Raw genomic sequence first — 27,975 nt, 5'->3', positions numbered from 1 at the left:
CGCCCGCTGTCCCGGCCCGCACAGTGCCCGTCCCGCACAGCCCGCCCACTGCCCCAACCGCACAGCGCCCGCCCCGGAGCGCCGATCGCGCCCGCCGTGACCGGCGCTTCGCCTCCCGCCCCCCGCGGCCCCGCCCCGCCCGGCGCCTGCGCGGAGCGGCGCGGCGGGCGCAGGAATGCGCGTTACGGTTAAATAGTGGGGGCGCAGGGGCGGCCGCCGCGGGCGGGCGGCGGCGGCTCGGGGCGCCGGGAGAGCCTCCATGGCGCGGCGCAGCTCCCGGGGCGGCGGCACCAGCGGCAGAGGCGGCGCGGCGCTGTTGTGACAGCGGCTGAGACTGGCCTTCCTCCAGCCCCGCTCCCGAGCGGGGGCCCCGCGCCGGTGTCCCAGGGGCGCGGCGGCGGCGCTCACAGAGAGGAGCCGTGGCGGCGGCAGCGGCGGCCGGGGGCAGCCCGCGTGTCACCGCCTCTATGATGAAATTCAAGCCGAACCAGACGCGGACGTACGACCGGGAGGGCTACAAGAAGCGGGCGGCGTGCCTGTGCTTCCGCAGCGAGCAGGAGGACGAGGTGAGCTCGCCGAGCACGTGGATCGGGGGGCGCCGGGCCCGGCCCGGCCGAGGTTCCCGTCCCGCCGGCCCCGCCGCCGCCACCGCATCCCTTTGTCTGGCCGCGGGGCGCGGGCGCCTCCCGGGGGACGCCCCCAGCGCGCACGGTCGTGCCGGGGCTCCCGGCACCCCGAGAGCCGGCAGGGGCGGCACGGCGGGGCTGTGCCGGCCGGGGCCGGTGGCGGGCGGCCCCCGGGCCATGCCGGTCCGAGCGGGGCCGGGGGCGGGGCGGGCGCGCCTCTCGCCCACCATCTTGGGGCGGCGGGGTGCGCGCCCACGTGCGCGGCGCCGCCTTTGTGCGCGGCCCCGGTCCCCGCGGCGGGGAGAGGAGAGCAGGGAGGGAAGGAAGGGGACACCGAGCTCTCCGGGCGGGGCGGGATGGGCCAGGACACCGGCTGGAACTCCAGGGTTATCGTCTGTGCGCCCGTGACACGCGGAAAACCGGTTAATGTATAATGGCGCGTGGAGGGCAGGGCTGGTGTGTCATCCTAAGGCGAACCTCCTGCCCCTCCTGCTTGGGTGCGATAAAAAAACCCTGCGCTTGGAACACCTGGTTTTCCCACGGAGAGAGTAAAGTGGGGCTTAGCAATATTTTTGTGAACGGGCTCGGGAGAGTTGTTGCTGCGGCTGTGGTTGTAGCGGGTGGCGCTCCCCCGGAATTTTGTGTTGCAGCAGAGTCGGGAGGTGGCAACAAAGTTGTCCCGTATTCCGAGCCAAGGTCAATGGCACTGCCCGTTATCTGGGAGCCCGCTGATGCTTTCATTGCACAATGCTTTTTAGATGATCTCAGGCTGGACGTGTACCCTTTTGCGACTTCTCTTTTCATTTGCTTGTTTAGTAGCCATGAAGTAACTATAAAGGTTAGTGTTTAGAGGCTTTTCCTGCCTTTATCTAGATGCTGGAAGATGCTGGTGCCCTTCCCAAGCTGTCAGTACAGCGAATGTCTTCCTTACAAATCTACTAAGTAAATATAATGCAGTGGGAAGAGGCCTGATCAAAAAATACAGGCACTTGGGTTTAAGCAAAGAAAAATAATTTCCTTTGTGTTTAAGCATAACCTTGGGACCGTGCTGATGAGTTTTTACTAGTGTGAGGGAGAAATGCACCCAGCAGGAGTCTTGCAAGGTCTTGTTATGGGTTACAGCTTTTCTTTGGTCTCTGACATTCCAACACACTTCACCATTTATGTGACTTTAATATGAATTTTTGGATGCTACTCCAGACTTAATTGGAGTTTGAATACTTGAGCCACTGTTACAACTTTTTGCACCAATTGTAGTTGGAAATTCATGGTTGGGGTCACCTTTGTCAGTGATTTGTGTTCATTCTTCATTTCCTGATACAACTTCTTGTCATTCTCTTTCAGTCTTGCATCCAATGAGATCACTGGCTGCTTCAGAATACTGCTTGTGAATAATAACATCCTTTGAGGCTAAGGATGGTAGTAGCAGCTTGGCTGGGCTGTGTGAGAAGAGTGGGTGCTGACCATTATTGCACTGCAGTTCCTTGTGTATTCTGCATGGAGTACTGGTATTGCTGGCATGAGGCTGGGCCTTGGCATCATGCAGGTAGACATACTTGAGGATGCAGTGGATGGGAGAGCATCAGATCAGATTTAGGACATAGATTATGTCTGTGAAAACAGTTAAAATTGCTTTCTGACAAGTTATTTCCAAGAAAGCAGTGCTAACAGCTTGTACTTGCTTAGGAGTTGTTTCCCAAGTGCCAGCTTCCTCTGTGTCAGTACAGAATCTATTCCTTACAAGTTTGATGCCTGACTGCTGTTTGTGATTAGCTTCAATCATGAGCCATGTTCCCCAAACTGGGTGTTTGAGGCTTGCTTCTGTTTTCTTGAACACTTGTCCAGGTGATTTCTCTGTTGGTGTATTCCATGTAAATGTCTTCAGTGTTTCTTTTCTAAGTCTTTAGAGGTTGCACCATCAGTTTTCAGCCAAGCTACACCTCCAGGGTGTTTAAGTGTAGGGTAACTTCTGCAGGAAAGGAGCACAAGCGTGGTATCTCAGTGGCTGGAGAAGAAGGGAACAGGAGACTCCTGCAGAAGTTATTGGGAGGTGGAGGGGAACTACAGGATAGAATAGTTTTCGTAGTTATTTTGACTTACAGGATAAGCAAAGAGTTGCTTGACACTGGAGTTGAGAAAATAGAAGCAGCAACTGAAAATAATTTTTAGCAATACATTTCTTTTTAGGACTCTTAAAAGCAAGAAATCCAAATCTCAACTTTTTTTTTTCTAGAGATACTGTCTGCAAGACTAAATTTGGTCTATTTTTCATCTGATTAGGTCCTCTCTGGAGGAATGAGTATCTATACCAATCTTGTGATACAAATCTTAGAATTAACCTTTCTTTCTGCTTCCATTCCGACTGTCCAAAAGGCTTGTCCCTAGCCTGTTATAGCTGAGCTTAAGTTTTTTTTTTCTGCTTTCTTGCACTTAGTTTTCTGACATATCTGTAGAGAGCAGTCATTCCTTTCTTAGCATTTTTTATGAACTTTAAGACTTAAATCATCTTTTCTTAGAAACAGTTTTCTCTTGGTCATCATGGTAGCTCTTACATCTCCTTCCATTTGGAAAATGTATTTTTTAATGTGGGTGACACTTGTGGTTGCTTTGGATGGGATCATGCTGAGCTGTGTAAAAGGTTACTAACACTTCTCTAGCTATACCAGAAAAAATGTTGCAATAGGGCCCATCTCTACATGACTGTAAAGCTGTTGTGTAGTCATCTTGTGTTTTCTGGTGATATCTAAGTCTCTTACTTGTTGCCACCTCATGAGCTCTAAACTTGTGCCAGAAATCCACAGCAGTGTTCTCACCTGAGGTGATCCTTCTTCTGCAACTTCATGTGATGTCCCCTGTTGATATCATGACTTCTGGATGCTGCCTCTTCACTAAAGGCTCAGGCATGTTCAGTAACAGCTTTTTGTGCCCATTGACAAAAACTGGGCAAGTCACTAAAGCAGTTAATATCTCTAGTGTTCATCTAGCAAAATCTGCTTGTTACTGCATCCTGGTCGATTTCTTATCCATACTGCACTTCTTTTGCTGCCTGTGCAGCCTCGTTGATGTTACAGCTGAGTTTTATGCACATTGAAGTAACATGTCAATGGAAAAAGACTGGCCAAATTCATCCCTTACACTTCATTATACCTCTGTTTATTTTATTACTATTATTACACAACTGTTTACATTGAGTTTCAGTTTGCTTCTTTATTTCTCAATTTGGAACATAGGTGTGCTGTAGAATACTGCTGAGGCAAAACTCAGCCTGGTGGTTCCTCCAAGCTCCTATTTCCCAGCTCCCTGTCCAGTTTGGCTTACTGCTGGACTTGCCACTCCTTGCTGCCAGGCTTAAAATTGTTGAGTCAGTTCTCCTGAGTGTTACAGGCTGCAAACTGGGCTTCCCTGCACTCCTGCCACCTGTCAAAAGCTGCTGCTTTGAGAGCTGATGTTGAAGCTGAAAACCTGGACCCGAGATGACTGATGGTTGTTCAGCTGCACCACTGTGAAAATCATGTTTCTTCGTCTGGAAGTGCCTCCACACAGAATGATTTAGTGCTATACAGCCCATTTTGGTTTAGATTTTGTTTCCTTCATGCTGTCATAGTGTATGATTTAAAAAGAAAAATCCTTTAAAAAGGAGAAAACCCAAATAGCCAAGTAAAGTGCCCAGTACTTTAACACCCAAAAACCTTTGGGTTCTTTGGGTGTTAAAGGAGGTTGTCTCCTGGACTACTGCCATTAATGTGTTGCCTGTTTTGGTCTTAGCACTGTCATTTGGGCTGAAGAAAGAGCAAAATGGCTGGATAGGAGCTGAAGTGCTGCTTCCTTTTGTTCTGTAAGGAAATAAACGAGTAATTGAAGGGACTGTCTGCCCTTTGGAAGAAAAAACATCCTGGAAATGAAGCAGGAGAAATCCCAAAAAAAAGAAACCAGGCTGTGTGGGCATGCAGTGTGTGGGGGGTGCAGCCTTTCTGCTTTGAACAAACAAGAAGCTGGTAGGTGTGTGCAAAAAGCTGATGGCATTCAGCAGGCAGGGATGGGCTGGCAGATTGGGCTGGGAGGAAATGCAAGTTTCTCTTAAGCAACTGGGAGTGGATGGCAGCTCTAGAATAAGCCTGCAGGAGAGCCCTCTTGAAGGGCTTCCACAGGCTGGAATTGTTTAGACTTTCAGTGTACTGCAAACAGCGGTTTTACATAAAAACCCTCCTGTCTTAGGGTCTGGACAGAAGGTATGCAAGGGGATTCTTACTTTGCAATGCAGAGAACAAGGCATGCCTTTAAAGCAGCAGGAGCAAATAGTAATAAACATAATTTTTGTAGCAATTTGAGTAACTGAAATAATTTTAAAACCTAATTTTTTTCCATCAACTACATCTTATACAAATAAATGAGTAGTTATTTTTAAGTATCTTGAATATAAACTTTGAGTGCATTCTAATTACTTTGGCATCTGTAAGAGTGCTTTATGTAATCAAATATGGTACTGAAAGCCCTAGTTTAGTGTTCAGTCAGCAGTTGCTAGTGGCAGACCTAAAATAGTTTCATATGCAAAAAAAGTCTTCAAGCTTTTCAATTTTTAATTTTGCATTTGTTGTTCAGCCTTGTACATGAGATGAAAACAGATGGGAAGGTGTTTTTTTTAATATTGAGACAGTGAGGAAAAATGTATTGTTACATACTTACAGGAAATGTAGAATTTTTTTCCCCTCTGTAGCAGGGCATACACTTGCATCTCAACTATTTATCTTGTCCTTGAGTTAAAAATTATAAGTTCCTAGTGTTATAGCTCCTTTTTGGTCTGATTTAATAACTTTATTTGCTTGTAGAATATCAAGATTGATTAAGCAAGGGTTTCTTATATCTTGTTATGATGGTCATGGTTTAAACATTTTAAAAGATAGTGTTCTTTAGTTTGTACAGATGTTGCTTTATATTAGCAATGGCTTTATTAAAGAAAAAAGCAAAATGTTATTTTTATGTGCATTGGTTTAAATGGTCTGAAAGCCAGAAGGACCTTTTGTTATGCAGCCTGATCCATAAAACCAAAGCCCAGAAGTATCACCTGGCTACCCTGGCAAAATGGAGTGTTCGAGGAATTATTGCAATTAAACTTGCAGAGTCATGAAAGATATTCCATACTTGACATGGAGTTTTTCATTTGGTTTCTTTATCCTTCAGTGTAGAGCTCTCAGGTGTCAACATGCAGGTAATGTGTGCTTTGAAATAACTTGGGGTATGACCATGGCACCTCATTTAAGGCTGGCATGGTCTCCATAGTGGTGTGGGTTACCTACCTTGTTTTATGATGGTCTGATAGAATATAGACATATTTTAAATGACAGACAATACACATTTCACTGTGGACTTCAAGCACACTGTGGCTTTTATTTTCTCTGTTTCATGTCCCTGCCCTGCTAATGGACAGGAAGAGTAATTACATAGGGTGATTGCTCTTTATGATGTGTCTACAGAGGAAGTATTTGCTTATAGTGTATCCCTGCAGGCTCGTATGGGGTTAAAGCTTGCCTTAATGTTGAGAAAAATTGAATGTTAGGTTGCTGTGGTAAGATTTATGTCAGGTAACCAACTCTGGATACAAGACACTGGTGTTTGTTATGTTCACAGCAAAGCAGCTCTCTGCAGGCATGGCATATAAACTGTTTTCATGCTGGAATATTTTTCCACAAATTTCAACTACTTGCCAGCAGTGGAAGCCTGCAGGTTTAGTGAGGCTGTGGGAATTCAACTGTCCATCATGGCAAAAATCTTCAGTCTTCACTCATAAGTCTTCAGATACTGACATCAATCAAATATGAAGGGTTTTTTTTTAATTTTGAAATCTCAATTTTTTTTTTTTAATACCTGTGGTATTACTTTTCTATGCCATATGGATATGTTTAATGGGGTTGATAGTTGCTTGAAGAGGGCTGGGCTGAGGGGAGAAGGAAATATGGCTGTACTTGTATAACATCAGGCTAAGATGTCCTGTAACAAAGCACTTTTTACCCTGTTTTGAAGATGATGTCTTTTTGAGCCAGTTATATTTATGTTAAGATACTAGAAAAAATATCCTTTTAGCTTACTTGCACCATCCCTAGTTTACTTAGGATTTAAACTGGTGGCAAAGTTTCTATTTGAGTTGCTTCAGTTAACCTAGTGGGGCTCAAAACTTCCAACTTACTGTGAAACAGCAGTGGCAGACTTCTTCAGAAATGCATTAATGTCATAGCTAGATATATATATATGCCTATTTGCATACACATATATGCATTCTTATCTCTAGCTAGAATTTGTACACATGTTTTTTTTAAACATCTTTTGTAGATATGTGAGTTCACAGACCATAGGTTGATGTGTATTTTTTTCCCAGTCTTGTTTGTAGAACTCTTGAAAAGCTTACTTTAATTCGTTGGCTTTTTGACTTAGTGCTTAAGCACTTTGGTGAAACCAGTTCTACAAATGTAAATACTTTAAAACAAATTTTGGTCTTCAAAGATGTATCTCAAAGATAGAAAAGGCTAAAAGGTAACTGGTACTTGTCAAGAAATAACCTTGTCAAATCTTTACCTGCAGCTGAGCAGCTCTCAAAGGCTTGGAGCTCCTGTTTCTGACAAGTGCTTGGAAGCTGATCCCTCAGTCAAACAGATTATGTTGCTGAGTAACCAGCAAAGCCCAGTTCTCCTGCTTGAGATTAGGACGTGATTTCAAGTTAAAAAGAAATGGGCTGCAATATTAATTTAGCTCTTCCCCTGCTACCTGGAATTGTGGTTTCTCCCTTGGTCTGCATTAGCAAGCATGAGGGAGGAAGGTTGTTGGGTATAGAGGATTTGGGAACTGGCCCAGTGTGAGAAGTAAAACTCTTGCTCACTAAAAAGTAAAACTTTTATATAGGTACTTGTGGGAAGTTTCTTATTTGTTTGCAGGGGTTTTTTTTCATTTCCTTTTGTCATATGTCTGGGTGCAAGATCTGCGCCCTTCATCACACTGTGAGACCTGACACATCTGTTTTTCCAAAGCATGCTAAAGCTTAGGGGGAGATGGAATGCTACAGGTGACTTGAGTCACTTTATGTGAGGAAATGTGTTCTGACTGGCATGCCATAGTAGTACAGTGCTGTTCTATTCCTGATATGAACACTTCAGCCAAAGAACAAAATGAAGTATGTTAAATAGCCAGAGGAAGGCACTGAAATTCTGTGTCACTATAACATGTTAGCCAAATATTTGTGTTTAATATGAAATAAAATTTATTAAATATTACAGCTGTAATTGCAAGTCAAAGCAAAACTTCTTCTGAAAAAAAGCTGACACATCTCTCCTTATTGCTATATAGCCTTAAAGTGAAAAAGTCTCAAAGGAAAAATAGTTTCCAGATCTCCTTCTGGTCTATTATATAATTATACCCATATTTCTTTACCATTCATCTTCAGAATGGGGGAAAAGTAGCACTGACTGATATCCAGGTGCTGTGTTGCTGCTTTGAAAAGGGATATTCAAGTAAAGTTGGGAGGATATTTCAGACTTTAATCTATAGTGTAGACAGAACCCAGATTTCTGAGATGCATTCAAGATTTGTGCTCAAATTAATGAGCATTAGGATTAATGTACTGCTAGTTAGCCATTCCTCTGCTGTTGTGCTAGCTCCTGTTCAGTGAGGCTGAATCATCTTTTATAACCTCTGTCATAGCTGGGGACTGCTTTTCAGTCTGTGGCCTTTAAAGTACTTTAGTAGAGGCTCTTGAATTCGTACAGGCTCATTTGGAACTGGGAGGCTGCAGTGGTGCCTTCCTGCCCCAGTTTGTGCAGCACTGCCCCACAGCACTTGAACAGCTGTGTCCTGATGGCTGTTGTGTGGGCAGGCTGGACAAAGCTTTCATGGGGAATCGACTTTTCATCCAGATCAGCTTCCTATAAACTCATTATCCCAGTGTTAGGGGGAAAGTAAAGGTGTTGCAGTCTTGACTTGAATTAGCTCTTAAAATGCTGTCCAGTCTGATCCTGTAGTTTTGTTATTACTTTACAAGAACTTTGTGCATGTTATTTCTCCATGTTTAAAAAATAAAGTAATTTTGAAAATTCTGGCAGTAACAAATGAGGACTAAAAGCAGTCACTCTCCTGAGAATCTTTTCAGGAAGGCAACTGTTCCTTACTAAATGCTGCCTGTGTAGCATTGCTATGGCAAGGTTTAAAGCTGCATTTTCCAACCTCATTGCCAAAAGGCAATGGCATTCTAGGACAAGGATACCACATTAACCTATAGGGAAACTGCAAAACTGTTTCATAACTACTAAAATGTGGCAGTGATTCTTAAAATAGAGGAAAAAAGTGTTAGATAAAGGAAATCTCTTTAATTACAGTAGCAGATTGACATATGCTCTCTGAAATGTGTGCTTCTGCCTAAAAAATTTTACAGTTAAATCTGCAAATATGATCCAGTGTTTGTAAGAGATGCTTTTCCTTGCGTCTCAATAGTGTTCCTGTGTTGCAGCATTCAAAGTTGCCCCTAGTACTTTTAAGGAAGCTCCTGAGGTGAAAACAATTGGAAGTTGAAAATTTTAGGGAATAATAAAGCACTTACTGTTTGTATTCTTCCCTGAGCATCTGCTTAAGGCTGGTTTTAAACAAATCTTAGGGCTTGACTGAACCTTTTGGCTGTATTAGGATTAAACCATCTTTCTGACTCTTTCAGTTGCCTGTGACTTAAGCAGACCAACCATGTAGGCTGAGTTTCCATATTGAGTGTGTTAAATTATATTAACTCCATCAGAGTGGGTCCTGTCTTTTTTCTCCAAGTAGGCTTGGATGTTTTATCCTCTTAATGTTTCTGATGCCTATGAAAATATGCAATACATCTTAACAGCATTTGGCAGTGTTTTGTACCTGAGAGGTACCTTTTAATGCCTTACTGATCTTTTCTATCCTCTGATCTGTTTAAATCTTCTGAAATGATTTGTGTGTGCTCACCTTTGTAAAGTTTGGGAGCTGAATCCTTTGTCTTCCTCACACCTGACTTCTGAGCAGTACGCCTGGGCAGTGTGATGTTCTTTGCAGCTGAGTCACAAATGCTCAGCAATTTTTGGGAGTGAGGGGTTGATTCCTTTTCTCTTGAGCATTGCTCCTTCTAACTGCCAGCTTTGCTATAAAGAAGGGCAGACGTGACTCCATCAGGTAATTCCAACATTAAGCTGGACAGCTGCTGGAGTAGTGGGAGCCATGAAAATGGGGTGTGCAGTGGGAAAGACAGGAATAGATGGGATTAGGCTGGGAATAGAGACCTTTGACATCTGATGACAAATAATTATTGTAAAATTGGATGGTATATTTTCAACTTCAAGTTGGGGATCACTTTGTTTTGAAGTCTAAACAATCCAGCTCTGAGGGGGTCTGCTCTAGCTAATTTAAACTTTATTCTTGCTTTTTTAATGTAAATTGGTGTTTAATACAATTATTTTGGTAAAGTATCATGTCCTTCAGTTAAGAAAGGTAGAAAGCAATGATATAAACTTAAAACAGTTTCTACCTCTCTAGAGTTTAATATGAAAAAAAAATTAATATCTTGTGGTTATAATTTATGTTACTCTGAGCTGTTCCCATTTTGGTCTTCTGGAATACAGGGCTGCTAACTGTTTCTTGAGTGGTTTTGACTTGAGAACACTAAAAAGGCCAAAACTTCAGCATCTTTAGAAATTTTCAGTTGTTTGTCTGCAAGCTTAGCATTTATAGTGACCAAGTCCCATGATGCCACCTGCCCTGTAATAACCTTTTTGGTTAACCATATTATGGTTATGTGTATTGATAGGTGCTTATTACAAGCAGACTGGCTAGCAGTTTCTCCTCCTCGCTACACTCAAAGGTCATTTCTATTCCTGGACTTGGAAGTGAGGTGAAACTTGGCTGGTAACACTTAATGGAAGAATTTTTCCTTTTGTTTCCTCTTAGCTGAACTTTGCAGCTTTACTTCTTCACTTGGCAGCATTACAGCATCTTTACCTTAGTCTTTGGAGTAAGATAAGCTCAGCTGTATAACTAGACAAGCAGATTGCACTGCAGTACTCCGTACCTTTTTTGAACAAGAGTTATCGACAGTGGGTCTTAAGTCAGAGACATGGGAAAGGCAGTGACCCCTAGAAGTAATGCAACTCAAATCTTAGCCCTTGTTCTGCATCTGGGGATACAGGACACAGACTTCTTTGCATAGGAAGTACTTCTGCTTTTTTTCTTCTGAGCCTAAGGGGGTTTTGGTGTAAAATTTGGTGTGCATAAACCAGGAAAAAATACAGGTGTGTGAGGTTCTGCAGTCTTTTCTTTTCCAGTAGACTATTGTAATCTGCTTGACCACGAGCCTCCTCAGAAAAGACTGGATTGTCCAGGCAACCTAGATCATATTTCTCCTAGTTTGATTATCTTCTATTAAGGGAAGGTGAATTGCTGCATTTTTGCTGCTGATTTTTGCACTTCTCTTGGCATGTGAGTGCAGTGTCAACCAACTACAGCTTTTTGGTGTCTTCATAGTTAAATCACATTTGTATTTACACTCTCATCATTAAGTACTGGGGGATGTATCTTCTGGCCACTTACAGATGGAAGTACCTCAAAACTATATGGAATGAAAAACAGCAGAGAAAAAAACTCCAAAAACATGGAAGACTGCTTGATGTTATACTGGAAAAGTCTGTGGAATGCTTTTCAGCCTTACCACACAATCCTGCAGCTGCTAGCTATCAGGTCTTGTTGTTTGTGGAATCTGATTAGCACCAAGTATGTTTTTGATAGCATTACCCCAGGATGGATGCCTCATGCCCTAGTGGCTTCATGTGTTAATGGTAAAAAAATTGTGCATCTGAGGATCTCAGGGATATATTTTAGTGTGAGCTCTTGAATTCAGACTGTAAAAGCAGTGGGAGCACAGGACAATAAAGCATAGAGGGAAAGATGTTTGAGAAAATGCGTCAGTTCCAGGCTTATAGGTTTGGATAGTTGCTAAAATTAATTCCCAAGCTGTAACACTTGAGTATTTATTGTATATGTAGCTGTAAACCCTATCTACAAGAGTTGATGTATTTTAATGTTGATTACTTGCTAGATGTATTTGTTTCTGCTTTTTAAGAGGGTAATTTAAAGCTAATATATGTACAAGCCCAGCTTAATAGTCTATTGATCTGATTAGCAGTAGTCAACTACTAAATATAAAGGCGTAAAAAATCCTGGCTTTACACTACACTGCCAGAATGAGCAACCTGATTTATCCCATAGTAGTAATTAAGAGTTTTATGTTTAGCCTTAACTAAGCAATGAATGCTGATTTTAAATTGTTCTACCAAGCTGGGAATGATTTAATGATAATCATCCTTTTGTTTATTATTGTTGCTAGCTTTCACATGACTGGATTGAATGTTAGTTTCATCAGCAGAAAATTTTCTTTACTGCTTATATCTGGAACTCAGAAGTGAATTCATAACTTGATTTTCACAACTGCTTTTTAAGCACTGCTTAAAGTGGTTCTTTGTAGTGATATAGGTGCTCCACTAAGTGTTCAAAAGCATTTTCTAAAATTACTTTCAGTAGAGCTGTGTACGCTCTGTGAATCTTTTGTTAATGTCAAAGGATCCTAGGAAACCAAAACCTTTGGCTGTAAAAATCAAGTTGAGATGCATTTGAGTCCAACCTTATTGCTTTTGTGAATATTCTTAGGTTTTTAGGTAGCTGAGTAAAGTACTTGAGTTGACTGAAAACATGAACTTTTAGATCAGATGCTAAGAATGCTTCTGTACTAAATGATGTCTCTGCTGTGTTCCTTAGCGTAGGAAAAAGCTTTGGGGAAATTAGTCCTACCCTAAAGGGTACTAATCTTGACTGCACACAAGATAAACATTGCAGGACAGTATCTGTCAGAGAAGGCTCTTCCAGGTGCACCTCAGTATGCACACATATCATTGCATGCACAAAGTATGCAGCCATCTGAATTACACTCCCAGTTCCTGTAGGTGAACCTACAGCCTATTTCCCTGAGTGCCAAAGGGACGTGGTGTAAGTGGTAATCATCTCCCTGTTACTGTCAGCAGAATCATTTTCCTATTTAAGCCAACACGGGTAAGTTTGAAGTCCATAAAGGTGAGGGCTGGGACAGTCACTTAAGTTGTCTGGCACCAGTTAAAACTCTAACCTTTAGACTTGAGGTTCTTGTTCTAGTTTTTTAATTGCTTTTCAAGATTTGAGCACTGACCCTGCCCTTTTACTCCCCACAATTGTCCTTTGACTTCAGGGTAGGGTTCATGTAAGCAATGCTTAGAATAGGAAGTCTTTTACTACACAGATGACTGAGTATGTCTTGGTACCTGGGACGTGTCTCAAATATAAGTTAAACTGCTTATCTCCAAGGGGTCCTGAATCAAGGTCTTACCTTCATAAACTTCTTCTGCAAAATTACTCCAAATACAATGTATCATAGTTTGTTGGACAGGTAGCTAACATCTTTCTGCTCTGAATATTATGAAGTGCAGGTCCTACAGACAGGGAGTTTTAAATTGGTGTGTATCAATGACAGAACCAGGTTAGAGTCAAATTAAGTGAAATTAAAGCATCTTGGGGGGAAAAATGTTAAATTTAGAAATCAAATTCAATGTGTTGTGCTTTTTCCTCTTACATAAATGTTTAAAAGAAATCAAATTGGACAAGGGCCAATGAAGTACTCTTGCTGTATCTTAGTTATGCAATAGTGTAAGCATGTCATGCTAACATAACACTTCAGTAACTAAAAAGAAGCTTGTATCTGTCTAAAAATGAGAAATATTTTCAAAGGTCTAATTTTAGCCAGAAGATGCCATTCCAGAAGAATTAGTTTAACTTCTCTGTGATTAAAATGTCTTAATTTTCACACTTTGCCATCTCTTATCTGAAGACTTAGTTCTGGAAAACATTGTTATTAGATTTTTGTTGTATGCCTTCACTCCTGTGCACATTATTCTGTATTTTCCACATTGTGTCTAAGCATCCAATGAAAGCATTTGTACAAAGAGATCACAGTGACATTGTCTTGACTTAGTTTCATAAAACACATTGGATGTTAACTGTTTTCCTCTTTTTCCAACTCCTGCTTGCCTGTTATGTTTTCTTTCTGAAGCCTGTAATCCATCTGGCTAGGTGAATAAGTGTCTTGCTGGAAAAGCAGGTAGCAGTGAGATTCCTGACTTGTGAGCTGTATTTACCAGTCCCTTGCAATTCTTTCCAGGTGCTGTTGGTAAGCAGTAGCCGATACCCAGACCAGTGGATTGTACCAGGCGGAGGAATGGAACCAGAGGAAGAGCCGGGGGGAGCAGCTGTGAGAGAGGTCTATGAAGAGGTAACAAAAACCAAACAAAATAAAAAATCCAGCTGATCTGTGCTGCTGTTGTCTTCAGATGGGAACCAAGAAGGAAGAGGGAATTACCTCCTTTATCCAGTACTTGACAGACCTTTGTGGCTATGAAATTCAAAGAACTGCAGTTCTGTGTGTTAGAATTGGGGTATAGTGTGGTGAGGTGAACTAATCAGTTTAGCTTCTTTTTTCATTTCATAGCTAAATTTCTGTCTGCCTTTATAAACAAGTCCTGGAAGTAAAACTGTGACTTTATGGAAAATGGCATGTTATACTGTTGTAACATTTCTGTGTTTGTGAAGAAAATGTTTGACTTGCAGCTCTTTTAGAACAGAGTGAAGGTAAACTAACCATTAACATGTAGCTGCATAAGAACAAGAAATCAGCAAACCTTTGAGGGCATTTCAAATTAAACAGATTAGAAACTGATCTATCTGAGCAGATGAGAATTCATACGTTTATGGCTGCTTATCTATAAAGAAAGCACTATGGTTATAGTCTGCCTTTCTATCTCTACCCCTATGACCAGGCAAAACAGAGCTTAAATCATGATGAATTCCTGCAGTTTCCCTATACTACAACACTTTAGTTTCAGATTCAGAATTCTGGGGTTTCATTTGCTGTTTATTTTTCCTAGGAAAATTGTGAAAAATATTAAGTGTTTCTTTAATATCTTAACAACCATGTCTAAACCAAATAAAACTGCAAGAAAAATCAAAATATCAGACTTTGAAATAGAAGTTATATGATTTTTTTATAAATTGGATGCATTCTGCTAAGTGAGTGAACTGTAGGATTTCAACTAGACTGAACCAGTTTTCTCATCCCATTTTGCTGTGGCTAATATTGTTGCTGATTAGTATTTGTAATGATTTTTTCTATTAGCTATGCTATTTGATGGCTCATCTTGCTTACCTTTAAAACTGGTTCTGTTGTGATGTTGAGGCTTAGGAACTTGATGTAGATGTGACTTGCACCAAGCAGTGCCTGCTATTCAGTGCCAAAATGAGATCTGTGAGCTGTGACTCAGTGACCCTTCTCCCATTTTCCTTGGGGAACAGACTGGTTCATTACTGGCTGCTCTCAGCAGCCTTCCTGCAGCAAGGTTCAAGCGTGAACAAACCTCACTGCACCAAAGGTGTTTGTTCCAGGCTGGAGGAGCTCATCCTGACCCACACAAGACATACTCAGCCACAGGATACAGTCCATTTGAAAGGAGCAAAGAGTTTGGGTTCTAGCAATGAGTCAGCAAAGATTTAGGCTTCCAAGCAGTAGTAACACCTCTAGGGAGAGTCTTGTCTTCCCACTGTCACAAGATGGGTAGGATTAAAAAGCCCAGTCCTCTGCTCAGTGTCCTTAGGAATGGTGGTAATTATAATTGCTGATCTGACTTATAGTCCAAGGTGAAGGATAGTAAAGTCTCATCTCCATGTTAAATTAAAGCTGATTAAACTGTAGTCATATGTTTGGGGTTTTTTCTTTGGTGATAAAGAATGGATGATATTGAAGGGACTGTGCTTTTTATGGTGTTTTGGAGTACAATATAAAATTCCAGCCGTGTTCTGCTTTGAACTGTGCTTGCAAAGGCATGAAGAGTTTTCACAGACTAGGGGCTTTAATAAGCAAAAACAATTTGGTTACACTTGTTCTACTCCCTTAGAATTCCTGGGGTATGATAATTTGTATAGCTGATCAGACTTAGAAGTTCATGCCATAAAGTAAAATATTCTTCAGCTACTGGCTAAGTCTTATATGCTTCCATGTGGTCAAGTGCCATTTTTAAAGAAAAAAGGGGTTTGAGCCATGGAAATTCATACTGACCTTTCTAAAGGTGGATGTCCTTTCTATTTTTATACTAAGGTCAATGTCACCTGGCAGGCTGGTTACAGTACAGTGAACTGTTAAGAGTTTTGTGAATGAATAAACTTCAAAGAAAGCACAGTGGTGCTGGTTTGAAATGTGTTTCTTCAGTATTGGGTCATGCAGAAACTAAGCATGATTCAGTATTTCTATTAATGTATTAAAATGGATAAATTCATAGTGGGAATTATAACAGCATTTTTTAATGGTAGAAGTGTTGATAGCCCACTGGCTTAAATACCCTCACTTCAACACCAACAGTAGTGTATTGAGAATGTTTTACAGCTCAGAGATCTCTGTAATGTACGTGCATGGCAGTTGTTTCATTGTCTGCCTCTGTACATGACTCCAGGGCTTTTTTACTCTTCAATTCTGTTTGTGTTAGTGATAATGATTAGTAGTGTTAGTGTTTCATTAGTTAGATAGTTAGTGTTTCATTTAAGGTTGTCTGACATTTCACAGGTTACTGGAAATTGACAGTTACCTTAATTACTTAGATGAAATAAACTTTTGCAAACCTGCAATCAGAATACCAAAATGAAGTTACAGAATAAAGCAATCCCAGAAAGGTATTGAACCTCATCAAAATGAGGAGCTACTCCATTAATGAATTTGGAGCTTTGTCTTTAATTGCATAGCATGAAAGATTAAAATAAGTTGTCTGCAAAATGCACTGTTCAAAGAAAAATGACACATGAGTGGCAAGCCAATGATGCCCAGCCTTGTAAATGGAGATGTTCTGTGAACTACTCCCTTTTCTGGCTCCATCTCACAAAAAAGAGACTCTTGCTTTGTTTGCTTTAGTAGTGTATTGAAAGGCCTATGAGAAAATATGCAGTTTTTTTCAGCCCTGTGTGGATATAGTTTCTGAGAAGAAGAGGATGATCCTGAAGATCATTTGCTGCAACTGTGAAAATGACAGTAATATCATCTAAGACTTCTCACAGGAAAAGAGGAATTAGCTCCAATGAGCATCTAATATTTGAAAAATGACCGGGTGCTACAGACTAGAACTAGTTAGACACTGCAGAAATAAATAAAGCACATTCTCAGCTGAAGGATTAGGGCAGATGTAGTCAAGCATTTTGTTTTGTTAAAGTATGCAAAAATGGGGCAGGAGTAGTCTTGCCACCATCTCTTCAGGAATGTAGCCAATAAAATGGCAACAATACTATCCTACAAATGCCAGAGTTAAAAATAACCCAAATCTTTCAGATCTTCAGCAACTTTCTGCCCTGGTAGCTGTTAGCTTAGCCGCGGAACTGCAGCGTGACTCTGGCTCCATCTGCAGGGCACGGGCGAGTCTGGCGCTCCTCCGAGGCTGCAGTGCCTCGGCAGCTCAGCAGGAGTGACCTCGGGCACACTGATCATGGCATGCACTGCTGAATTCTCTCTCTTGGGGCTGAGTTAGACCAATGCTAAAATATATGCATAAGATTCAGATCTGAGGTCCTGTTTGCAGAGCACTCAGACTTCCTTAGAGAATTGTTCTGGGCAAGTATAGCACTTAATTCAACAGCTTGTCTGTCAAAAGAAAACTGGGGTTTTTCAGGCTTTTTTCCCAAACTTTAGATGGCTTTACACACTTACAGAAGCCTATAGGATTCTGTTTACATGAAGAACCATATTCTAAGAGCCATGGGTACATAAAAGCCAAAGGAAGAAGTATGTTTTTATGAGAGGCAAAATGGTTCAAAGTCTAGAATTTAACCACTGTATTGGATTAGAAGCTTACCTTTGGGAAAGGGGGAACTGCTTTTGATGTTCTGGGGATAAAGCTGAACTATTTCTTAGTCCTCTAGCACTTAAATTTGACACATTTTGAAGCACATTACGAAAAGAACTTGAAAGAAATATTCTTGTTACTAAAAGCACTTAAAAGATGACTGTCAAATTCAAGGTACTTCTTCAACTATGAAGATTATTCAGTTGAATAATGTTTTTGGGAAAAAATCACAAGACTTTGAATTATTATTCTGTTGAGTATTATTTTCAGGAAAAAATCACAAGCCTTTGAATTACTACCTTTTTGCACTTCTCAGTGTAGAGATTTTCTAAATATACTGCTGTCTGCAGGGATGATGCTACATTTTGGAAACATGTCTATTTGAGAGTAACTAGGCATCAGTTATAGTAATCACATTTACATAGCAACATCTGGTTGCACCAAAGCTTTACTTCAAGCTTTGAGGAGTTGTTACACATGATCTAATGGAGTGCTTCTAATGGTTTCATTCAGAATTACTCAGCTAAGTGTATTTGTTTAAACCATTGATTTGCTTGGAGGGAGAAAAGAGAAAGTGTTAAGTAAATTCCACTTAGAGTTACACTGATAAATTCACATTGTGACTATGGGATACCAGTAAGTTGACAAAAGTCCTCTATGAAAGCTATTCAGTATGAGTAAACCTAGCTGGTCATGGTGGTGTTGCCATGTGTTAAATACTAGTTGTCAGACTCTCACTTGAAGTGATACTGTAATGCTGAGGAAATTAGGACTGATCAGTAAAAAACATTTCTTCAGCATGTTGCTTTTCACAAATAAGTGCTTTTTCATTACCCAGTATAAAGCACAAGCAATCTCTAGTGCCTCTTGTGGCACACCTTACTCTTTCAGCCCAAAACAAGGGCCTTTCCTAATTAATGTGCTGCTTAATCATTTATCTATCAGGTCCAGTTGTGTATTTTGACTTTATGAGCTCTAACAGGTATCTTGGCCATCACAGCAGACAAACAGAATATTGCATGTAGTTTTGCATTAACTTTTGCTCTAGCTCTTGCTCTAGATAAGCAAAATGCCTTGATAATTTTGCAGAGGCTGTGATTGGGCTTTCTTCATCCAAATGGCTTAATAAATAACACCAGCCGTCTGCTTTCTTTAAAAAGGCAGTCACAGAAAACATTCACTTGTAAGACTTTGATTAGACTTATTGCTAAAGCCTGTCAGAGTTACTCATTAAAATGTAATGAAAATCCATATGGTCCTTTATATAAAGACATAAGACATCAATAACTGTCTTTAGCTAAGGCTGGGAGTAAAGACTGAAAACTAGAAAATGTCATTTTAGCACTAATCACTTAGCCCTATTTTAAATATTGGTTGTATAACAAGACAAAAACAATCTAAATATTGTCTGTCAGTAGGCAACATATGCCTTTATGTGTCAGGCATATGGACTGAGTTTTGTTTAGAATGAGTGGAGGATCGTAAGCCATGTCCCTTGGAAGAGGCATGATATATTACTTTTGGAAAAGCAAACCTCAGGGTCTCAGTAGAAAGTAATGACCACCTTATCTGAATTGATAAAAATCACAAAGCATAGCCTGATACAGGGATTATTTTAAAATATTGGAATAAAAGTCTGAATTGAAAGTGTTTTGTAATCGTACTAGCTAGAAAGAGTTCAAAACTGCAGAGAATTGGGGATGTAAATTTGGGGCTTATATTACATGACAAAAGCTATTTGGGATATGAAAACTAGCACATGTGAAGTTGTTATGCTGTAAAATCCATGCAACAACCTCCAGTTTAATTTATTATTGTATTTTTAAAACTTGTACTTAAACTTCTGTGTAAAATAGCACTGGAGTTTTGATGATTGCTTCTTTCAGATTAATTCTAATACTATTTGAAATTCTCTTGTCCTTTCTCCTTTCCTAGATTATTTCAGTATTGGGTATGATTTATCTATTTAATAAAATACAGTACATGAAAATGTGGGAAGTAATACAGTATTTTGGTCTGGATGGGAACCTTGAAGGATTTATGGATTCTTTGATTCACTCATTAGGACAAGCTTTTGTACTCTAATACTCATAAAGAGTCTAAAACTAGAATCTCCAAAATTAGTGCAGCACTATCTAATTAAAACTTAAGTTAAAACTCTTACTTAAATAACCCTAATAAGGAGGAGTATGCTAATGTAGGATGATGGTACAGATGCTTTATATTTTATTATATTAATACCAAATGCTAACACTTTTTCTTGTTTGTTTTGTAGGCTGGAGTAAAGGGAAAGCTAGGCAGACTACTTGGGATATTTGAGGTGAGCTATTTCCTTTGAGTTCTAAAAGCAATGGCTGCTTTGTGAAAATTGATAAGCTGCAAAATCACACTTAAGTTCATAAGTATTACCTACCTATAATTTTGCAGTGTTGCTGGACCTGCTCTATTAAACAGGACTTTAGGTGTTACATGATCTGTGAAGATTTGAATAGGAAGAGTTCAAGGTACTTATCCCAGTTTCACAGAATATTCTCTGTTGGAAGGGAACCCCAAAGATCACAGTGTCCAGATTTTAAGTGAATGTCTTGTACAGGGATCAAACCCATCAATGTGGTGTTATCCAGCACCAAGCTCTCACCTGCTGAGCTAATCTCAGCTCATTTTGGACCTCTACTGGAAAGATTATGGAGAAAAAACAATCCCTAAAAACCAAACCAGTCATAAAGTTAGGATTTCTGAACCATTACACCATCCTCTTCTGAGGCACTCTTTTGACTTTTCCTCCCTAGTTAGATTTTGCTGAAGTAATTAGTCAACTTTCACACACATAAATTGATGAGTCGGGATATGAGTTCTCTTTATGGCTTTAATTTGCTAAAAAAAGGCCAAGGCTTTGGACAACAGATGTATCAAACCTTTAGCAAACTGTGTAGTTCAAAACATCTATTTGATGGTATAAACATCAGACTCTGAACTACCAACAGTGCAAGGACACATGCTAGTTAGAATTCTATTTTAGTTCTGCTCAGATTCTAGACCAGAACAGACTGTAGTTTAAATAGTCTTCAGCTCCTAATACATCCAGTTATTACTATGTTGTGCTGTATATTAAGTCCCTTAGTCTCAGTGAGGTACAAATCTTCACCCAGCTTTTATAGGCAGTGTATTCCTGACAGGGATTTCCTGTGTGAGGTATTACTTAGTCTTGTGTCCCAGTGTGTGAAGTATGGAAGCCATGACACAATTAGAGGAGCTCCTGAAGCTTTGCAGTTTTTCTGATATGTTTTGGGTTTTGAGTTGAACTGGATGGTCCCACACATTAAAAACTTGGCTGTTTTAACTCTGCTGGTCAGTCTACAAAAGTATTCTCCATTTCTCAGCTCAGACCAAAAAACCCAGGATAAGCTGTCACGTTGTTGGCTGCAAAGCACGCTGATTCCTTGATAGTTCAGGTATACGTATGTTCATATATATGGTATATATGTTCTTCTGAAGCCATTTAAAATTGGTTGTAACTTTTCTAGGTTACTTCTAACTTAAATCAAAGCCCTACTTTAATTTCTCAACAGGCTCCCACAAACTGTTGTTAGTACCATTGAGGGGGCCACACCTTGTGACTTGGGGATGAAACTAAGAGAAGATGGAAATAAATGCTGCTGCTGAGTCCTCTTATTCTAGAACTACAGCCAGAAAGGATATGTGTTATAAATAAATGTATCTCATTTAATGGTGATACTGACAAAGAACTCCTGGAGAATTTTTATTTCCTAGTAAAGCACATCGGTTCTAAACTATTTTAAGCTTGTAGTGAAATAAAGTTAAGTGGGAAAGGTTATTTGCACAAGAATGCAGTCATATGTTAGAGCAGCTAGGCCATAACATCTCTTGGTTCTTAGTACAGTTGTAATTGCAGATGGTCCTGGTTTTATTAGGAGCTCAGCTATTCTCCAAGGGGAAGGATGGTCTAATGGGCTGGCTAACACCTCAAACACTGCCACTGGCCTGCTTTGGAGTAGCAGGGAGCAATGTCTCTGCCAACCTCCCATGGGCTGGCTGCAGCATAGGGGTCTTGCCCTGAGCAGACAGCTCTGTTAGACTGTGTTTAACCTGCCCTGTGCAAAACACTTGCCTTTGAAACACGTGGTGAGTGCTGCCATCGTGGCAAACCTGCTGAATGAGCAGATGGCAGTGATTTTTGCATTTGGCATGACTGCAAGCATAGGCTATTTAATTTGCCGCACTCACAGTGTGAAACTTTACAGCCAGCATTGTGTAGATGACATGGCCACGTGATGCAGTGGTTCCATCTTGAAAAAAGTGCTTGGGTTTTTTTAAATGAACTTTCATCCATGAAATGCATTGTGGAAACAGTTTAAGCAAATGTGGAGTACCGTGGTAATTTACAACATATGTAAAAGATAAGTACTAGTAATTATCCAGGGCAGAACTAGTGGATAATGCTAATATTTAGCTGGATGACACTTTGGTCAGAACTTCATAATCTTCAAAATTGTTAGTATTGTCTTTGGTTTGGCTCAGTTTTTTCAGTCTAGTAAAAGAAAATAGCTGTTTCAAATAAAACTTTTGTTTTCCCATTATTTTGGGTCTCATCAGTACAGATGTTTGTTTAGTGAAAATAAAAGTCAGGCTTGCTGGCAACTATCCTTTAGAGGTAAGTAATTTCTATCTTGTAGTTGTGGTAAGTCTGTAATCTACTTAGATGAGAATTTAAACTTGTCCTTCTCATATTCAAGCAGAACCAGGATCGGAAGCATAGGACGTACGTTTATGTTCTTACTGTGACAGAAATACTGGAAGACTGGGAGGATTCAGTTAATATAGGTAAACTAATTATCTGTCCTTATGTGCTGCACTTAAAAATGTTGTGAGCAAACTCTTCATTTTTCTTAAGCAGTTTGTTTAATTCAGGGGGAATACTAATTCTGTTCTTGAAAAATTCAAGGCATGCTGTTCTTGTATACTTTTAATACATAACTAGGGTTGCTTCCAACATAGTGTTACTCTTATTCTTAGAATACTCTAATTGTTATAACATTATGACAAAATAAATATTGTAATTTTTTAGCGGCCAAATACTATACTGCCAAGTTGCTTTTTCCATTCCATTCCAAAAAGTAGAATGTTTTACTGTCTGATACTCTAGGGTGTTTTTGGAAGTGTCCTTGATCTTAAATAAGTGGTTTATGTATATTCAAGCAGAGTACATATAATGCTGTAAAACCAAATAAAAAATAGAATTCCTTCCATTTTAACAAGACCATCATTGACCTGGCTGTATGTATTTTCAGATACTTTGAATTTTATAGGACCAGCTTGTAAAAGTTAAGATGGTCTTAAGTGATCTTAGTAAAGTCTTGAAACTTACATAAACATGTCTGATACAAGGTATACTATTTTTTAAAACTCACACCTAACCTGAGTAACTCCATATATGGATGCATATGGAGACTTTGAGTATGGAACATGGCTTTTGAAATCAGACCAAGACATTCTCATGCATGCATGTTCAGTCTCAAGATTGGTTTTCTGCTAGGCACAACAATGTAGGATGGCAGTATCTAGTAATTTAAATAACATCACACTTTCCTCTAATGACCAGCTGGGGCTTTCGGAGCATATCAAGAGTCATATGAGTTTCTGTCCACTATCTGCTTCAAGAGAGTTACCTGAAATCCCTTCTTATGAATTGCATTTCAGTAAGCCTAAGTGAATCTCTTGGGTTAAGCAGTTCTTTCAAGGTCTTTTTGTTCACTCTTTTGCCTGACAACTTCAACTTCCAAACAACTGAGAAAAAGTGAATAACTAGATAGCAACTAATAGTGCTGTTAACATTTTATAACTCTGTTCTTTCTTGTGAATTCAGGAAGGAAAAGAGAATGGTTTAAAGTAGAAGATGCAATCAAGGTCCTTCAGTGTCACAAGCCTGTTCATGCAGAATACTTGGAAAAACTGAAACTGACCTGTTCACCCACTAATGGAAACTCTGTGGTTCCCCCTCTTCCAGATAATAACTCCTTATATGTCACTTCTGCACAGACTTCTGGGTTGCCCTCTACTGTGAGATAAACATTTGGATTACCTTTTTATTCGTGTCATCACAACAGGAGACATCTGTGATCACATGTAGGCATCTGTATAACTGTCAGTTCTAAGTGAAATACGTGAATGTGTCATAATGTCAAATTTATTTGAACATGTTTTTTCTTTTAACAGTGTAAAGTAGTATTTCAGCAAACCAAAGCCATATAGGGATTTTTTAAGATGCCTTACTAGGCCATTAAAAACAAAACTTGACTATATAAATTTATAAATTTGCATATCTGCTAAAATAAAATATGCATCTCAGTGGTGTTCAGCTTATTTAAAACTTGTGAGTTTTAGTCAGTAGTTAAAGCTTGAGCAGATAGTCTAATACTAAACTCTTATTTGGTATCCACAGATGAAGTGCTAAGACTTTGAGCTGGCAGTATTTGGGTAAATGAATGTGTTGAAGGCAGAGGTGCACAAGGGTGACTACAATAAAGCACTAAACCACATTCATCCTGTCAAGAGCAAAGGATACCAACACTAAGCACTGCTTGCCTCAATTATCCAAAAGGTTGCCTTGTCCTATGCAATCTTCACGTAACATTAAACTAGGGCAAGAACAAGAACTTTGTCTTGCAGCTACCAAAACTATCCACTAGACTGTAGTTTCATCACTTGGTCAGCTGGTGAACTGTCAGATTTGTGTAAAAAGCATTGTAGATCTTTCTTCCCCCTTTCTTTTCCTTCTAACCTTGATCCATGTTTTGTTCATGGTGTGGTTACACTGCAGGTTCCAAAAACTTCTTTCTTCAATTAGAAACATCTCATATAGTGTTCCTGCAGTGTGTTGCAATTTAGAAATGTTTGGAGGAAAGTAAGACTTAACCAGGAGCACCCTGAGGTTGCAGAGGTGTCTCTTAGCAAGCATGTGTTGAGGTGCCTTGCCCTGCGGGAGCCAGGAGTGCTGCCTGCAGTGCTAGGGACAGGAGTGTTCACAGCTACTACACCAGGAGAGAAAAAATACTCCTTTGTCCTATTAGAAGGAGTGCTGAAACTCCCAGTTTTAAATTAATTCTTAAATCCTTCAGTTCTACTGTTTGAACATCAATTTCTTTAGATTCTTCAAATAAAAGCTGGCCTCTTGGTAAAAATATAGTTGGAATAAATGAGGTACAGCTGACAACCTCCCTGTTCTAATTATTTCTCCTGCTTTTCATCCAAGAAGATGAAAACTAAATCCACTGTTGGTCTTAATATTTTTACCATAGGATTACTCTCTCTGTATGTGTGTGTGTGCATGGTTTCTTCTACAAGAACACAATCTAATTCACATGAACATCCTATTTCTGAATTTTTTCTAGGATTTAAACCCAACTGTACCTCCATTATATCCAGCCAAAACAGGTCGAGGTAGACCGCTACCTCACACGTGAAGTTTATTCTGGGTAAAGCTCGTTCTCTTATACAACATTTGAACCTTTGTAAATAGTCCAACTAGTAAATAGTGAGTGTAAAATGGAAAATAAATGTAATTTAAACCTTTTGTTACTCAATACACAAATGGTTAACTTCTACTTTTTTAACACAAATTGTGTAAAATGCTGCTATGAATTTTTTTGTGCTGTTACACTTTTTTAGGAAAAAAAATGTTGTTGCCACAAGTTACTCCTAGAAAAACAATCTTGTGCCATATGTAAATGCAGTGAAACTAGGGAGGTATATGATCTGATCTCTTAATGCTGCTCTCTTTGAAGAGGCATAAATACTACTGACAAGAGGCATGAGCCACAAAGCTGAAGACTTCTGAAACAGTGGATAGGACACTGCTTTCCATCCCTCTTAGCTCCTAGTCCAGGTCACTTCCGGAACTGGAAAGAACACGCAAGTGTTCAGGTGCACCTAAAGGTGGAAGCATTGCCAACAGCTTGTCCATCCTTTCATGAGGTGGGAGGCCAGGGAAGGAGCACTGCTGTTTCAGTAGTGCACACAGGGGAATCCCTATTTTACACTGAACCTCTTCCAGACTGGCACACCATTTGCTCAGCTCACTACTTTAAACTGTTCTGCCAGGTGAAACAGGAGAAGGAGGGGTTGAGCATAATGAATGTCTAATCTTTATTAAAATCATACTCATGGTGTGGAAGGGTACCTCTGGCTCCAAAGCTGCCTTTAAAAGAATGAATCATTTAGCTCCCTTTTTTGATCACTTTAATGCTCACTTTTTTTGTTCAGTAGTTATTTTAACACTTTAAATTGAGCAAACTTGTATAGGTTTTCTTGTAACAAGATTATATCAAAGCCATGAAAGCTAAAACAGAATCGAGAGTCTGAGGTTTTTATTCATTTAAGAAAATGCTCTGTCTCCATTTCAGATTCTTGGAATGAAATCAATCCAAGCTTGTATGAGATTTAGTGGTAATGCATGATCTTATTTTGTAACTCTTGAATTATGTATTTGATAATAATGTAAAATGTACAGTATTGCTGTTGCTAACAAACTCAGAGTTGATTGCCTATAAATATTTTTGGTCACACACATTTGAGCTGTTCAGTAGTGCCAGACATTTTTTTAAACAGCATTTGTTGTACAAATCTCTTCAGTCTCTATGCAACCTTCAGAATGAAGTTCTATTGCTTTGACTTCTACTCCCTTTCAAAGAGAAATGTTTTGTGAATTGCAGATGTAAACTGAAGACATTTCAGTTTTGCTACAGGGAACAACTGCAGTAAAGGGACAGCAGTATGGCTTCAGTACTAATGAAATCTGACACTGAACTCCAACAGAAAGAGTTGTAAAAATGGGAACAGGAGGGCTACAATTTTTCTACTACCAATCAATTTAAATGTTAGAAGCATTTTGTTTTTACATGAATCTCTCTTTGATGGGCCAAACCTATTTCAAACAAAGCAAATTTGAGATTTCTCTCATGCCAAAAAATTCTGTACAATGTGTCCAATTTGGTTCTCCAGAAGAAAAAGGGAAGAGAGAGGTTGTCATCTGCAATTGTTGGAGTCTACTTTGTACTGCTGCTTTTCCTGGCTGATGGTTTTGAGAGTCTCATCAGTTACATTATGGTGGTATCCAAGAAAAAGAGCCTTAAAGTTTAAAATCTCATGGAGACAGAATTAAGCAAAATGGACGTGCTTTTAAACACAAGAAATCCTGAGGTATTGCAGAGAGGCTGTTCAAGTGAAAAATCTTATTTTGGTGCTTACTGCACCCCTGGCTTAGCCTAGCATTGTTCTGTTAACAATGTGCTGTGAAAAGAAACGTGAGGGGCAGACACTTGATTTACTTACCAGCATGGTTTGTGAAGTGAAAACTGAAAGGAAGGGGGGAGGGTGGGAAGGGAATTAAGTTGTACACATTTTGACCTGCTTGCATGGATTTTCTTTAAAGATTGATGTAAGAATTTTGACTTTTTATATTTGAGAAATACCAGAATAAAATCTAAATTAGTCCTGTGGATGACGTAGTCATTTCATTGCAAATATTGCACCAGAACCCCATCTAAACTACAGTTTTAAGTTTCATCTAATGTTTCCTACTTCTTGCCTTGTCCCTGCACTCAAGCTTTACCAAGCTCCTTGTTCCAAAGAATTATTTCTTCTCCTTAACTTGACATGACACTCCCCTCTCCCCTTAGCACACATATCAAGTGCCTGTCCCAGCTTGAAAACTGAAAACTGGTGGCAGTGCTCAGCCTGCTGCGGAGACCTCCCTCCCCTTACCTTGTTCTTTGAACCTGCATTCTTCCACGCTGGGAGGCTGGTGAGCAGCTCCTGTGTTTGCCCCTGTCAGTATGACTTGTGACAAGCAGTTAGCACAGCTCCCTCTTCAGCTTAAGGAGTTGTGCCATAGTCCTGTCTGGCTCCTATCACTGGATCCCTAAGGCATCCAGTGACATGTAAGACTTAAGGCAGAAGTGTGAGAGCACACACATGGCAAGTAAGGCAAGAGTGATTGATTTTCCCAAGACTTGGAGAGATTGTAAGAATCTTCAATCTTGAACTGAAAAAGTTAAGGGTTTTTTTAAACTTAGCCTCTTTCAATACTCTTAGGATCTCAGTACTGCTGTGGTATTAGGTAAGGCACTGCCTCCTTGGCTCAAGTGATGAACAGCACCACATCCCCATTAGGACAATGCTCCACATAAGGAATGGTGCCACCTCTTAATGTGCAGACTCAGCAATCACAGGCATTTTCTGCTTGTGGCAGTCAGATTGCTATGGGCTATGCACCACCACCCCAAACAATGCTCTCAGACAATTTCCTTCCCTTAAATAAGCATGAAATACTGTTCAAATAGCCATTTTAGGAAGGCAAGAGGCCACTGAATGTGGCTGCTGTGTGAGCAGCT

At 40.1% G+C, this 27,975-nt stretch overlaps 1 protein-coding gene across 2 annotated transcripts; it reads left to right on the top strand.

The window, feature by feature from the left end:
- Positions 1–162: 162 nt before the first annotated feature.
- NUDT4 (nudix hydrolase 4) lies at positions 163–27,081 on the top strand. Of its 2 annotated transcripts, none has more exons than XM_074539628.1 (5): positions 163–566; positions 13,855–13,965; positions 19,842–19,886; positions 22,321–22,408; positions 23,451–27,081. In XM_074539628.1, exons 1-5 carry the CDS (start codon positions 468–470, stop codon positions 23,651–23,653), a joined length of 546 nt encoding a protein of 181 aa, XP_074395729.1. In that variant the 5' UTR covers positions 163–467; the 3' UTR covers positions 23,654–27,081. The 2 variants fall into 2 exon arrangements, with proteins under 2 accessions (XP_074395729.1, XP_074395730.1); XM_074539629.1 differs by having other exon boundaries at positions 169–566; positions 22,324–22,408.
- The last annotated feature ends 894 nt before the right edge of the window (positions 27,082–27,975 follow it).

This window comes from Zonotrichia albicollis, chromosome 4, assembly GCF_047830755.1.
Source record: "Zonotrichia albicollis isolate bZonAlb1 chromosome 4, bZonAlb1.hap1, whole genome shotgun sequence".
In the NCBI taxonomy this organism is placed as follows: domain Eukaryota; kingdom Metazoa; phylum Chordata; class Aves; order Passeriformes; family Passerellidae; genus Zonotrichia; species Zonotrichia albicollis.
Note: the sequence above shows the minus strand (reverse complement) of the source record. Positions and strands in the feature narration are given on the sequence as shown.

Excerpts from the sequence above, each read along its gene's own strand:
- NUDT4 (XM_074539628.1), top strand. The coding sequence starts at position 468 with ATGATGAAATTCAAGCCGAACCAGACGCGGACGTACGACCGGGAGGGC. Across the intron at positions 13,966-19,841 it reads TGAGAGAGGTCTATGAAGAG|GCTGGAGTAAAGGGAAAGCT; the intron begins GTAACAAAAACC and ends TTTGTTTTGTAG. Across the intron at positions 22,409-23,450 it reads GGAGGATTCAGTTAATATAG|GAAGGAAAAGAGAATGGTTT; the intron begins GTAAACTAATTA and ends TTGTGAATTCAG.